Source organism: Heterodontus francisci, chromosome 5 (assembly GCF_036365525.1).
Source record: "Heterodontus francisci isolate sHetFra1 chromosome 5, sHetFra1.hap1, whole genome shotgun sequence".
Classification (NCBI taxonomy): Eukaryota; Metazoa; Chordata; class Chondrichthyes; order Heterodontiformes; family Heterodontidae; genus Heterodontus; species Heterodontus francisci.
Window position 1 is genome coordinate 59,567,877 of NC_090375.1, and position 12,871 is coordinate 59,580,747.

At 48.5% G+C, this 12,871-nt stretch overlaps 1 protein-coding gene across 1 annotated transcript in view; it reads right to left on the reverse strand.

Moving 5' to 3' along the window:
* Positions 1 to 12,871, reverse strand: part of zgc:162816 (uncharacterized protein LOC571260 homolog) — a 108,475-nt gene that overhangs the window by 32,444 nt on the left and 63,160 nt on the right. The window contains 2 exon segments of the mRNA XM_068030812.1: positions 497 to 501; positions 7,073 to 7,263. Of these exon segments, the coding sequence (XP_067886913.1) occupies positions 497 to 501; positions 7,073 to 7,263 (196 nt within the window).

Below are 12,871 nucleotides of genomic sequence, written 5' to 3' on the forward strand. Positions count from 1 at the left end.
GCTGGATGTCATGCTAGCCATGGAAGCTCCTGGGCCCTTTGCTGTGCATGCAGCCAGTCAGTGGTACATTTCACAAGAACGCAAGAAATAGGAGCAGGAGTAGACCATATGGCCCATCAAGCCTGCCCCACCATTCAATATGATTATGATTGATCTTAGGCTTCAACTCCACTTTCCCACTCTTTTGCCATATCCCTTGATTCCCTGAGAGATCAAAAATCTGTCTATCCCAGCCTTAAATGTATTCACTGATGGAGCAACCACAACCCTCTGGGGTAGAGAATTCCAAAGATTCACAACCCTTTGAGTGAAGTAATTTCTCCTCATCTCAGTCCTAAATGATTGGCCCTTATTGTGTGCCCCCTTGTTTTAGATTCCCTGACCAGCGGAAACAATCTCTCAATGTCTACCCTATCCAGCCCCTTCAGAATCTTGTATGTTTCAATGAGATCGCCTCTCATTCTTCTAAACTCCAGAGAGTATAGGCCCAAATTACTCAGCCTATCATCATAGGCCAACCTACTTATCCCAGGGACCAATTTAGTGAACCTTCACTGTACCGCCTCCAATGCAAGTATATCCTTTCTTAAATGCGGAGACCAAAACTGCGATGTGGTCTCACCAAAACCTTGTACAATTGTAGCAAGACTTCCTTATTCCTGTACTCCAATCCCTTGCAATAAAGGCCAACATGCCATTTGCCTTCCTAATAGCTTGTTGTACCTGCATGTTAACTTTCTGCGTTCCTTATACAAGCACACACAAGTCTCTTTGAACATCAACACTTACAAGTTTTTTCTATTCTTACGACCAAAGTGAATAACTTCACACTTCCCTACATTATACTCTGTCTTCCATCTTGTTTCCCACTCACTTAACCTGTCTATATCACTTTGCAACCTCTCTGTGTCCTTGCCATAGCTTACCTTTCCACCTACCTTTGTATCATCAACTAACCTAGATACATTACTCTCTGTCTCTTCATCTAAGTCATTAATATAGATTGCAAATAACTGAGGCCCCGGCACTGATCCTTACCGCACTCCACTATTTACTGCCTGCCAACTTGAAAATGTCCCATTTATGCCCACTCTTTGCTTCCCGTCCATTGACCAATCCTCTATGCATGCCAATATATTACCTCCAACTCCATGAGTCCTTATCTTGCCTATTAACCTTATGTATGGCACCTTAGCGAATGCCTTTTTGGAAATCCAGGTATACTACATCTACTGATTCCCCTTTATCTACCCTACTAGTTACATCCTCAAAAAACTCTAATAAATTTGTCAAACAGGATCTCCCTTTAGTAAAATCATGTTGACTTATTCTAATCATACTGTGCTTTTCTAAATGCATTGTTAAGACTTCCTTAATAATAGATTCCAGCATTTTCCCAACGACTGATGTTAGGTTAGCTAACTGGCCTGTACTTTCCTGTTTTCTCTCTCCCTCCTTTCTTGAAAAGCTGTGTAACATTTGGCAACTTTCAATCTGATGGGACCATTCCCGAATCTAAGGAATTTTGGAAAATCATAGCTAGCGCTTCCACTATCTCTGTAGCTATCTCTTTTAGAACCTTAGGGTGTAGGCCATCTGGTCCCAAGGATTTGTTGGATTTTAGTCCCTTATGTTTCTCCAATACTTTTTTCTGATGACATTAATTTCCTTAATTTCCTCATTCTTTTTAGCCCCTAGGTTACCCTCTATTTCTGGTATGAAACTTGTGTCTTCTGCTGTGAAGATAGTCACAAAATATTCGTACGATGCCTCTGCTATTTCCTCACTCCCCATGATAGTTTATCCTGTCACTGCTTCTAAGGGACCAACATTTACTTTAGCTACTCTCTTCCTTTTTATATACCTATAAAAGCTCTTACAATCTGTTTTTATATTACTGGCTAGTTTACTCTCATTCTATTTTTTCCTTTTTTATCAACTTTTTGGTGGCCCTTTGCTGGTTTCTAAAACATTCCCAATCCTCAGACTTGCTACCATTTTTTGCAACCTTGTAAGCCTCTTCTTTTAATCTAATACTCTCCTTAACTTCCTGAGTGAGCCATGGATGGTTCTTTCTGGCTGTGTTTTTGTTTTTCAATGGAATGTATTTTTGTTGAACATTTTGAATTGTTTCTTTAAAGGTTTCCCACTGTTCATTTACCTCCATACCTTTTAGTCTATTTACCCAATTTACCTTAGCCAGTTTCCCCCTCATATCTATGTAATTGGAGTTGTTTAAGATTCTTGTTTATGATTGGAGTATGTCACTTTCAAACTTAACATGGAATTCAATGGTATTATGATCACTATTTCCTAGTGGATCTTATACTATGACATTACTAATTAACCCTGCTTCATTACACAATATTAGATCTAAGATAGCTTTATCCCTAGTTGGTTCCACAATGTATTGCTCCAAGAAATTGTCCCGAAAACTCATCTTCTAGACCATGCTAGTCAATTTCATTGTCCCAGTCTATATGAAGATTAAAGTCTCCCACAATCATTACATTGCCTTTGTTACAAGCTCCGATAATGTCTTGTTTAAAGCTCTGTCCAACAGTTTAACTACTGTTAGGGGGCCTATAAACTACTCTCACCAATGTTTTCAGAATCTTGCTATTCCTAATTTCCACCCATACTGATTCTACTTCATGATCTTCTGAGGCCTGATCCTTTCTCACTAATGTCCTTATGTCATCCTTTATTATCAAGGCTACCCCTCCTCCTTTGCCATTCTGTCTGTCTTGCTGAAATATTGTGTACCCTGAAATATTTATTTCCCAACCTTGATCACCTTGTAACCATATCTCTGTAATGGCGATTAGATCTAAATCATTTACCTCTATTTGTGCCACCAGTTCATCTATCTTATTGCAGATGGTTTGCGCGTTCAGATATAAAACATTTATTTTAATTTTTTTACTTCTATTCCCTTCAATGGCCTTACTTGCTGATGTACAATTTTAGTTAAATTCTCTGCCCCTTCCTGTCCCTACTTGTCTTTACCCACAATGCTATACTGTTCCAATGCCATGACTTTTCTCTTTGGATTTCTAAAACTCCCTTCACCCGGACCCTCCCCCCATCCTGTTAGTTCACGGCCTCCAGCCTTATCTGCTGGTGCACTCTTAAGTTTGTGCACTCTGTTCCTTCCTGCCACACTCTGATTATCATTACCCTTATTGCTATCTTGGTCTCTTGTCTGTAAGATGGTAGAGTTAAACATTTCAAAATCTCTGTTACCAGGGGCTTGGGAGATAAACACATACATTGAAATATCCTATGTGACCTCAGTAAGAGGTAGCAGTAGAACTTAATTGGTTTATGGGGTTGTTGTTGGGTCGGCTCCGGAGGTTGCTGTGGGTACCATGGACAGGCTAATTAACAATAAATGGAATGTACTCACGGGAACAAGAAAGGTCAGGTAAACACAATTATGAACATTTTGACCAGATAAAAGCTCACAAACTACAAATTCCAGTAAAACATTAAATTACAGATATAGATTTTAAAAGGTAACACAGAAAGATCACATCTAATGCAAAAGTCATATGATACCTTCGAAATAGTATAAAAATGCAAGGTCCACAGCAGATACGTAGGAGTGTTGGATCCTCAACAACACTTCTCATCCCATGCCTTATACGGGGATTTAAGGTACAAGCTTGCTTTAAATTTTGATGGATATTCTGGATATTCTAAGATAATTTTGCTGTAACATTAGCAAGGTTAAACTTTTGGATTCTATGTTAGAAATAAGAATATGTGTTACATCTCTCAGTAATATTTGATATTGTGATATACTTATCCACTTAAGAAGTTTATTGCATGTTAAATTCTTTAATAAATATATAAAAGTTAATAAATCGTCTCATGTAGCATTCTGTATACAACTACAAGAACCCCCTCTCTGTGTCTCTTTAAGCGGACAGATACATATTGAAGAGAGTTTCCCAGACCTTTATAATATCTGGGATATTTATGACTTAGCCATAAAAATATTAAAAGTTGGCTAAAGATGGTAAAATTCTCTGTTGGTTTTCTTTCTTTGAGGGAAAGCTAATGCAATTCTTTGGACCCAAATAAGTGTCTGAAAATTTGTCTGGCTGGAACTTGATTCAGGCAAATTTGTGGGGATGTGCTCCTGATTTGGTTTAGTCCCTACAAGGAGTTAAAGTCATAAATCACTTCAGTGAGTGTCGCTGGCAAGGCCAGCATTTGCTGCCCATCCCTAATTGCCCTTGAGAAGTTGGTGGTGAGCCATCTTCTTGAACCATCGCAGTGCAAAATAATTTAGTAGGTAAAATACTCTTTTGTCATTCTAGATTTTGTGTTACAATGACCATGGCATTGTGTGATATGAAGTATGACACATATTTAATTACCTTTGCTAATCAGATAATAAGAGACTATACTTACATATGTTCTGTGGAGACTTGGTTGAGGCTGGTCCCTACAGCCAATCAGGCAATTTACATCTTCTGCAATTCTACCTCCAGACAGCAAGCTTTTGGTGGTGGCAGCAGGCAGAGGGGAAGGGGAAGCTGATTAATTGCACCTTGAATATAACAAAATGTTGGAAGAGCAAGCACATTTGGACACTGAGAGGTATTAGGGCATTGTTCCATATCCATGTACATTTTAAACTTCTGCTCCAGACCTGAGCTTTCATTCCGCTTTATCTGTTCCCTTTTAAATGTTAGCCTTGACTCAGTGGTAGTATACTCTCTTATGAGTCAGAAGGTCGTAGGTTCAAGCCCCACTCCAGAAAACAAAATTTGGCTGACATTCCAATGCACTGTTGAGAGAGTGCTTCACTATCAGAGGTGCTGTCTTTTGGATGTGACATTAAATCAAAGCCCTGTCTGCCCTCTCAGGTGGATGTAAACGATCCTACGGCATTATTTTGAAGGAAGGCAGAGGAGGTCTCTCGGTGTTCTCGCTAATATTTATCTTTCAACAAACACCTACAGATTTTGTGGTCATTATCACATATCTGTTTGTGGGACCTTGTTGTGCAGAAGTTGGCTCCCGCATTTCTTACATTACAACAGTGATCTCACCTTAGCAATGTGTTCAGTTCTGGTCAATGAGACACAAGGGAGACATTTAACTGCTGGAAGCTGATCCCCATCATCAAGAACCTGAATTATCAGGAATAATTGTAGAAACTTGGGCTTTAGGCCTGGAAAGGAGGTGTTGGAGGGGTAATCTTAGAGAAGGATGCAAGATAGTTAAGGGAATGGAAAAGGTAAATCCAGAAAATGACTAAATTGTGAGAGTAGAACAAGGGAACAGGTTCAAATTAGTAAAAGGCTGTTTTAGGATTGATGCCAGGAAATTCTTCTTTACACAGAGTAATAACATAGGAATGGCCAGCCAGATCCAGTACTAGAAACAAAAACCCTGGAATCATTTAACAATTGAATGGTACAATGTGGGTGTGTCAGGTCTACCAGCATGAATGAATTAAGATGAGACAAACGGCCTCTCTCATTTGTAATTATCTTGTGATCATGTGATTCAAATTGAACCAGAAGTTGAACCATGGAATTTTCCTGTTCTGTCTCCTGCACATTAAGCTGTTCTTTACTAACTCCTTACCTCTCTGCTACTGACAGGGAATTAATGTAAAGTCAGACAAGGGGAGATAATAGCAGTGTTGGGTCGATAATGTTCCTCCTGCTTGAAGCCTGTAACTGGATCCTTGTTAGACATCAGAGGCAGAAAGTAATTAAAGGTTGTAGTATCTGCATGCAGTTATAAAAAGATTGCACATGAGGTCCCTGGGGGCAGGGGTGGGAGAAGGAGCGAAGGGGAAGTGTCATGAGAGGCTGTTAAACACTTCACAATTCACATTTTGGAAGCAGCCATTATCCAGCAGGGCTGCTGCAGGCCTCTTATATGTTCACAGGCCTTCATCATCACTCAAAATTCTCCCCAACACCCTCAACTCCCTGCTGTTTGATGGGGTCGAGTTCAAAGACTGTTATTACCTGAAGCCTTTTAAAAATATTCTCACTGTGGTGCAGAGTTGGAGCTCTGTCCTTTGGGGCAGTAATCAGTAAAGGAAGATATTACTGGATTGCATTTAAAAAGTTCCTACAGAGAAAATTTTTAGCTCTTTTTTCCCCCCTCAATTCCACCCCCAACACCCATCGCTGAAGTTCATGACTCTCTCTGTGCTAGTGAACATCGGATGGAGGCAGGTCTGGAACTTGAATCACTTGGTGGCACTCGTTGCCTAGATTTGCACATGAAATAACGGTTACTTAAGCAAGGTGCTGGAAGCCTGCCAGTTCTCATGTAACTGACCCAATGCTTACAGAAGAGCAGGGGAGAGACAGACAACGAACAGAAGCTGTCGATATAGGACTGTCCAAACTACAACCGTGGGGCAACTGCGGCCCTGAAAATCCGGCCAGTGAAACACAGTCCTATTTTTGTTTATATTGTGACTTGCTGGCTTGTCCTTTTTCAATTTCCAGGGCCTGGAGGTTTGGAAAGGGCTGCTGCATCATTGATGGATAAAACACTACATTAGAATGCCAAGATTGATTAGTTTCAGTGATAAAGGGGAACTAATGCAATTGTGGATCTCCTCTGTGGCTCTTAGGTGGCTCACAAAGGCAAAATGATTTACAGCCAATGAGGTACTTTTGAAGTGTAATGAAGGAAATGCAGTAGCCAATTTGCACACAGCAAGATCCCAGAAACAGCAATGTGATAATGACCAGATAATCTATTTTTTAGTGATGTTGACAGAAGTATAAATATTGGCCAAGATGCTGGGATAACCCCCCCTGTTCTTCTTTGAGGAAGCAGAAGGGCCTTGGTTTAAGATGGCATCTGAAAGACAGCATGTCTGGCAATGCAGCACTAACTCAGAAGTGCACTGGAGCGCCAACCTGGGTTTTGTCCTCAAGTCTCCGGAGTGGAGCTTGAGCCTACAACCTTCTGACTTTGAGGTAAGCTTGCTGTCATCTGAGCGTAGACTGCAGTCTCTGCTGCTTTCCTCCCTCTGACTCCATCAGAAGAAAGGAAGAATTCAATTATTTTTCAAAACAACATTCTCGTACATCTCCATAAATTCCAGTGTGGCGGTGGTGGATTCCCGGGCCTCAGCCCGAATCTCCTTCACTCCAGTCGCACTGTAGGAATTCCCATAATGTGCATACACCCACTCCTACTCCACGCCCTCACACTCTGCGATGGATTTCGCCAGTATCAGCGCTGCCGAGTCCTCGGGTCGCACTCCAACTGTGAACAGGAAGAAAGAGCAATAAAATCCTGAACCTGATGCACTTCACACACAGTGGGGGGAATTTTATGCTCTCCCCAGCATCCGGTTTGGAGGCCGGGAGAGCATATAATCAGGCGGGAAAGTGGCCAGTGAACGGCCTTCCCGCCCCGCTGCCAATTAAGGCCCTTAAGTGGGAAATTAATGCCCACTTAAGGACCTCATCCTGTCACCGCCGGAATTAGCCCTGTAGTAGTGGGGCCTGTTGCCACACGGGGAGCACGCCAAGCAAACCCATGTGGGCTCTTGGCTGGCTCCCGGGGAGGGTGTCCTGACCGAGTTCTCTCCACTGTCCTGACCGAGTACTCCCCACTGTCCTGAACGGGTTCGCTCCGCTGTCCTGAACGAGTTCTCTCCGCTGTCCTGACCGAGATCTCGCCGCTGTCCCTGACCGAGTTCTCCCCACTGTCCTGACCGAGTTCTCTCCGTCGTCCTGACCGAGTTCTCTCCGTTGTCATGTCCAAGTTCTCTCCATCTTCCTGAACAAGTTCTCCCTTCAGTCCTGACCGAGTTCTCCCTACTGTCCAGACCGAATTCTCTCCGCTGTCCTGACAGAGTTCTCCCCACTGTCCTGACTGAGATTTCTCCACTGTCCTGACAGAGTTCTCCCGGCTGTCCTGACCGAGTTCTCCCCACTGTCCTGACCGAGTTCTCCCCACTGTCCTGACCGAGTTCTCCCGGCTGTCCTGACCGAGTTCTCCCCACTGTCCTGACAGAGTTCTCCCCACTGTCCTGACTGAGATTTCTCCACTGTCCTGACCGAGTTCTCCCGGCTGTCCTGACCGAGTTCTCCCCACTGTCCTGACCGAGTTCTCCCCACTGTCCTGACCGAGTTCTCGCCACTGTCCTGACCGAGTACGCCCCACTGTCCTGACGAGATTTCTCCACTGTCCTGACCGAGTTCTCCCCAATGTCCTGACTGAGTTCACTCCGCTGTCCTGACCGACTACGCCCCACTGTCCTGACCCAGTTCTCCCCGCTGTCCTGACCGAGTTCTCCGCACTCTCCTGACCGAGTTCTCCCCACTGTCCTGACCGAGTTCTCCCCACTGTCCTGAACGAGTTCTCCCCAATGTCCTGACCGAGATTTCTCCGCTGTGCTGAACGAGTTCTCCCCACTGTCCTTACCGAGCTTTCTCCGCTGTGCTGACCGAGTTCTCCCCACTGTCCTGACCAAGGTCTCCCCACTGTCCTTACTGAGTTCTCCCCAGTCTCCTGACTGATTTCTCCCCACTGTCCTGACCGAGTTCTCTCCGTCGTCCTGACCGAGTTCTCTCCGCCGTCCTGACCGTGCTCTCTCCGCTGTCCTGACCGAGTTCTCCCTATTTTCCTGACCGAGTTCTCTCCACTGTCCTCACCAAGTTCTTTCCACTGTCCTGACCGAGTTCTCTCCACTGTCCTGACCGAGTTCTCTCCGCTGTCCTGACTGATTTCTCCCAACTGTCCTGACCGAGTTCTCTCCGTCGTCCTGACCGAGATCTCCCTTCAGTCCTGACCGTGCTCTCTCCGCCGTCCTGACCGAGTTCTCTCTACTGTCCTGACCGAGTTCTCTCTACTGTCCTGACCGAGTTCTCTCCATCGTCCTGACCGAGTTCTCCCTTCAGTCCTGACCGTGCTCTATCCGCTGCCCTGACCGAGTTCTCCCTACTCTCCTGACCGAGTTCTCTCCACTGTCCTGACTGAGGTCGTTCCACTGTCCTGACTGTGTTCGCTCCGCTGTCCTGACCGAGTTCTCCCCGCTGTCCTGACCGAGTTCGCCCCACTGTCCTGACCGAGTTCTCCCCACTGTCCTGACCGAGTTCGCCCCACTGCCCTGACCGAGTTCTCTCCACTGTCCTGACTGAGTTCTCCACACTGTCCTGACCGAGTTCTCTCCACTGTCCTGACCAAGTTCTCCCCACTGTCCTGACCGAATTCTCCACACAGTCCTGACCGAGTTCTCCACACTGTCCTGACCGAGTTCTCCCCACTGTCCTGACCGAGTTCTCCACACTGTCCTGACCGAGTTCTCTCCACTGTCCAGACCGAGTTCTCTCCACTGTCCTGACCGAGTTCTCCACACTGTCCTGACCGAGTTCTCTCCACTGTCCTGACCAGGTTCTCCCCACAGTCCTGACCGAGGTCTCCCCACTGTCCTGACCGAGTACTCCACACTGTCCTGACCGAGGTCTCCCCACTGTCCTGACCGAATTCTCCACACTGTCCTGACCAAGTTCTCCGCACTGTCCTGACCGAGTTCTCTCCACTGTCCTGACCGAGTTCTCCCCACTGTCCTGACCGAGTTCTCCACACTGTCCAGACCGAGGTCTCCCCGCTGTCCTGACCAAGTTCTCCGCACTGTCCTGACCGAGTTCTCTCCACTGTCCTGACCGAGTTCTCTCCACTGTCCTGACCGAGTTCTCCACACTGTCCTGACCGAGTTCGCCCCACTGTCCTGACCGAGTTCTCCCAACTGTCCTGACCGAGTTCTCTCCACTGTCCTGACCGAGTTCTCTCCACTGTCCTGACCGAGTTCTCTCCACTGTCCTGACCGAGTTCTCCACACTGTCCTGACCGAGTTCGCCCCACTGTCCTGACCAAGTTCTCCGCACTGTCCTGACCGAGTTCTCTCCACTGTCCTGACCGAGTTCTCCCCACTGTCCTGACCGAGTTCTCCACACTGTCCTGACCAAGTTCTCCGCACTGTCCTGACCGAGTTCTCCCAACTGTCCTGACCGAGTTCTCTCCGTCGTCCTGACCGAGATCTCCCTTCAGTCCTGACCGTGCTCTATCCGCTGCCCTGACCGAGTTCTCCCTACTCTCCTGACCGAGTTCTCTCCACTGTCCTGACTGATTTCTCTCCGTTGTCCTGACCGAGTTCTCTCCACTGCCCTGACCGAGGTCGTTCCACTGTCCTGACTGTGTTCGCTCCGCTGTCCTGACCGAGTTCGCCCCACTGCCCTGACCGAGTTCTCCCCGCTGTCCTGACCGAGTTCGCCCCACTGTCCTGACCGAGTTCTCCCCACTGTCCTGACCGAGTTCTCCCCACTGTCCTGACTGAGTTCACTCCGCTGTCCTGACCGAGTTCTCCCCAATGTCCGGACCGCGATTTCTCCGCTGTGCTGACCGAGTTCTCCCCACTGTCCTGACCGAGTTCTCCCCACTGTCCTGACTGAGTTCGCCCCGCTGTCCTGACCAAGTTCTCCCCACTGTCCTGACCGCGATTTCTCCGCTGTGCTGACCGAGTTCGCTCCACTGTCCTGACCGAGGTCGTTCCACTGTCCTGACTGAGTTCGCTCCGATGTCCTGACCGAGTTCACCCCACTGTCCTGACCGAGTTCTCCCCGCTGTCCTGACCGAGTTCTCCCAACTCTCCTGACCGAGTTCTCCCCGATGTCCTGACCAAGTTCTCAGCACTGTCTTGACGAGTTCGCCCCACTGTCATGACTGAGTTCACCCCACTGTCCTGACCGAGTTCTCCGCACTGTCTTGACCGAGTTCGCCCCACTGCCCTGACCGAGTTCTCCCCGCTGTCCTGACCGAGTTCGCCCGACTGTCCTGACCAAGTTCTCCACACTGTCCTGACCGAGTTCTCCCCGCTGTCCTGACCGAGTTCTCCGCACTGTCTTGACCGAGTTCTCCCTGCTGTCCTGACCGAGTTCTCCCCGCTGTCCTGACCGAGTTCTCCGCACTGTCTTGACCGGGTTCGCCCCACTGCCCTGACCGAGTTCTCCCCGCTGTCCTGACCGAGTTCTCCCCACTGTCCTGCCCGAGTTCTCTCCGTCGTCCTGACCGAGTTCTCTCCGCCGTCCTGACCGAGTTCTCTCCACCGTCCTGACTGAGTTCTCCACACTGTCCTGACCAAGGTCTCCCCGCTGTCCTGACCAAGTTCTCCCCACTGTCCTGACCGAATTCTCCACACTGTCCTGACCGAGTTCTCTCCACTGTCCTGACCGAGTTCTCTCCACTGTCCTGACCGAGTTCTCCCCACTGTCCTGACAGAGTTCTCCCCACTGTCCTGACTGAGATTTCTCCACTGTCCTGACCGAGTTCTCCCGGCTGTCCTGACCGAGTTCTCCCCACTGTCCTGACCGAGTTCTCCCCACTGTCCTGACCGAGTTCTCCCCACTGTCCTGACCGAGTTCTCGCCACTGTCCTGACCGAGTACGCCCCACTGTCCTGACGAGATTTCTCCACTGTCCTGACCGAGTTCTCCCCAATGTCCTGACTGAGTTCACTCCGCTGTCCTGACCGACTACGCCCCACTGTCCTGACCCAGTTCTCCCCGCTGTCCTGACCGAGTTCTCCGCACTCTCCTGACCGAGTTCTCCCCACTGTCCTGACCGAGTTCTCCCCACTGTCCTGAACGAGTTCTCCCCAATGTCCTGACCGAGATTTCTCCGCTGTGCTGAACGAGTTCTCCCCACTGTCCTTACCGAGCTTTCTCCGCTGTGCTGACCGAGTTCTCCCCACTGTCCTGACCAAGGTCTCCCCACTGTCCTTACTGAGTTCTCCCCAGTCTCCTGACTGATTTCTCCCCACTGTCCTGACCGAGTTCTCTCCGTCGTCCTGACCGAGTTCTCTCCGCCGTCCTGACCGTGCTCTCTCCGCTGTCCTGACCGAGTTCTCCCTATTTTCCTGACCGAGTTCTCTCCACTGTCCTCACCAAGTTCTTTCCACTGTCCTGACCGAGTTCTCTCCACTGTCCTGACCGAGTTCTCTCCGCTGTCCTGACTGATTTCTCCCAACTGTCCTGACCGAGTTCTCTCCGTCGTCCTGACCGAGATCTCCCTTCAGTCCTGACCGTGCTCTCTCCGCCGTCCTGACCGAGTTCTCTCTACTGTCCTGACCGAGTTCTCTCTACTGTCCTGACCGAGTTCTCTCCATCGTCCTGACCGAGTTCTCCCTTCAGTCCTGACCGTGCTCTATCCGCTGCCCTGACCGAGTTCTCCCTACTCTCCTGACCGAGTTCTCTCCACTGTCCTGACTGAGGTCGTTCCACTGTCCTGACTGTGTTCGCTCCGCTGTCCTGACCGAGTTCTCCCCGCTGTCCTGACCGAGTTCGCCCCACTGTCCTGACCGAGTTCTCCCCACTGTCCTGACCGAGTTCGCCCCACTGCCCTGACCGAGTTCTCTCCACTGTCCTGACTGAGTTCTCCACACTGTCCTGACCGAGTTCTCTCCACTGTCCTGACCAAGTTCTCCCCACTGTCCTGACCGAATTCTCCACACAGTCCTGACCGAGTTCTCCACACTGTCCTGACCGAGTTCTCCCCACTGTCCTGACCGAGTTCTCCACACTGTCCTGACCGAGTTCTCTCCACTGTCCAGACCGAGTTCTCTCCACTGTCCTGACCGAGTTCTCCACACTGTCCTGACCGAGTTCTCTCCACTGTCCTGACCAGGTTCTCCCCACAGTCCTGACCGAGGTCTCCCCACTGTCCTGACCGAGTACTCCACACTGTCCTGACCGAGGTCTCCCCACTGTCCTGACCGAATTCTCCACACTGTCCTGACCAAGTTCTCCGCACTGTCCTGACCGAGTTCTCTCCACTGTCCTGACCCAGTTCTCCCCACTGTCCTGACCGAG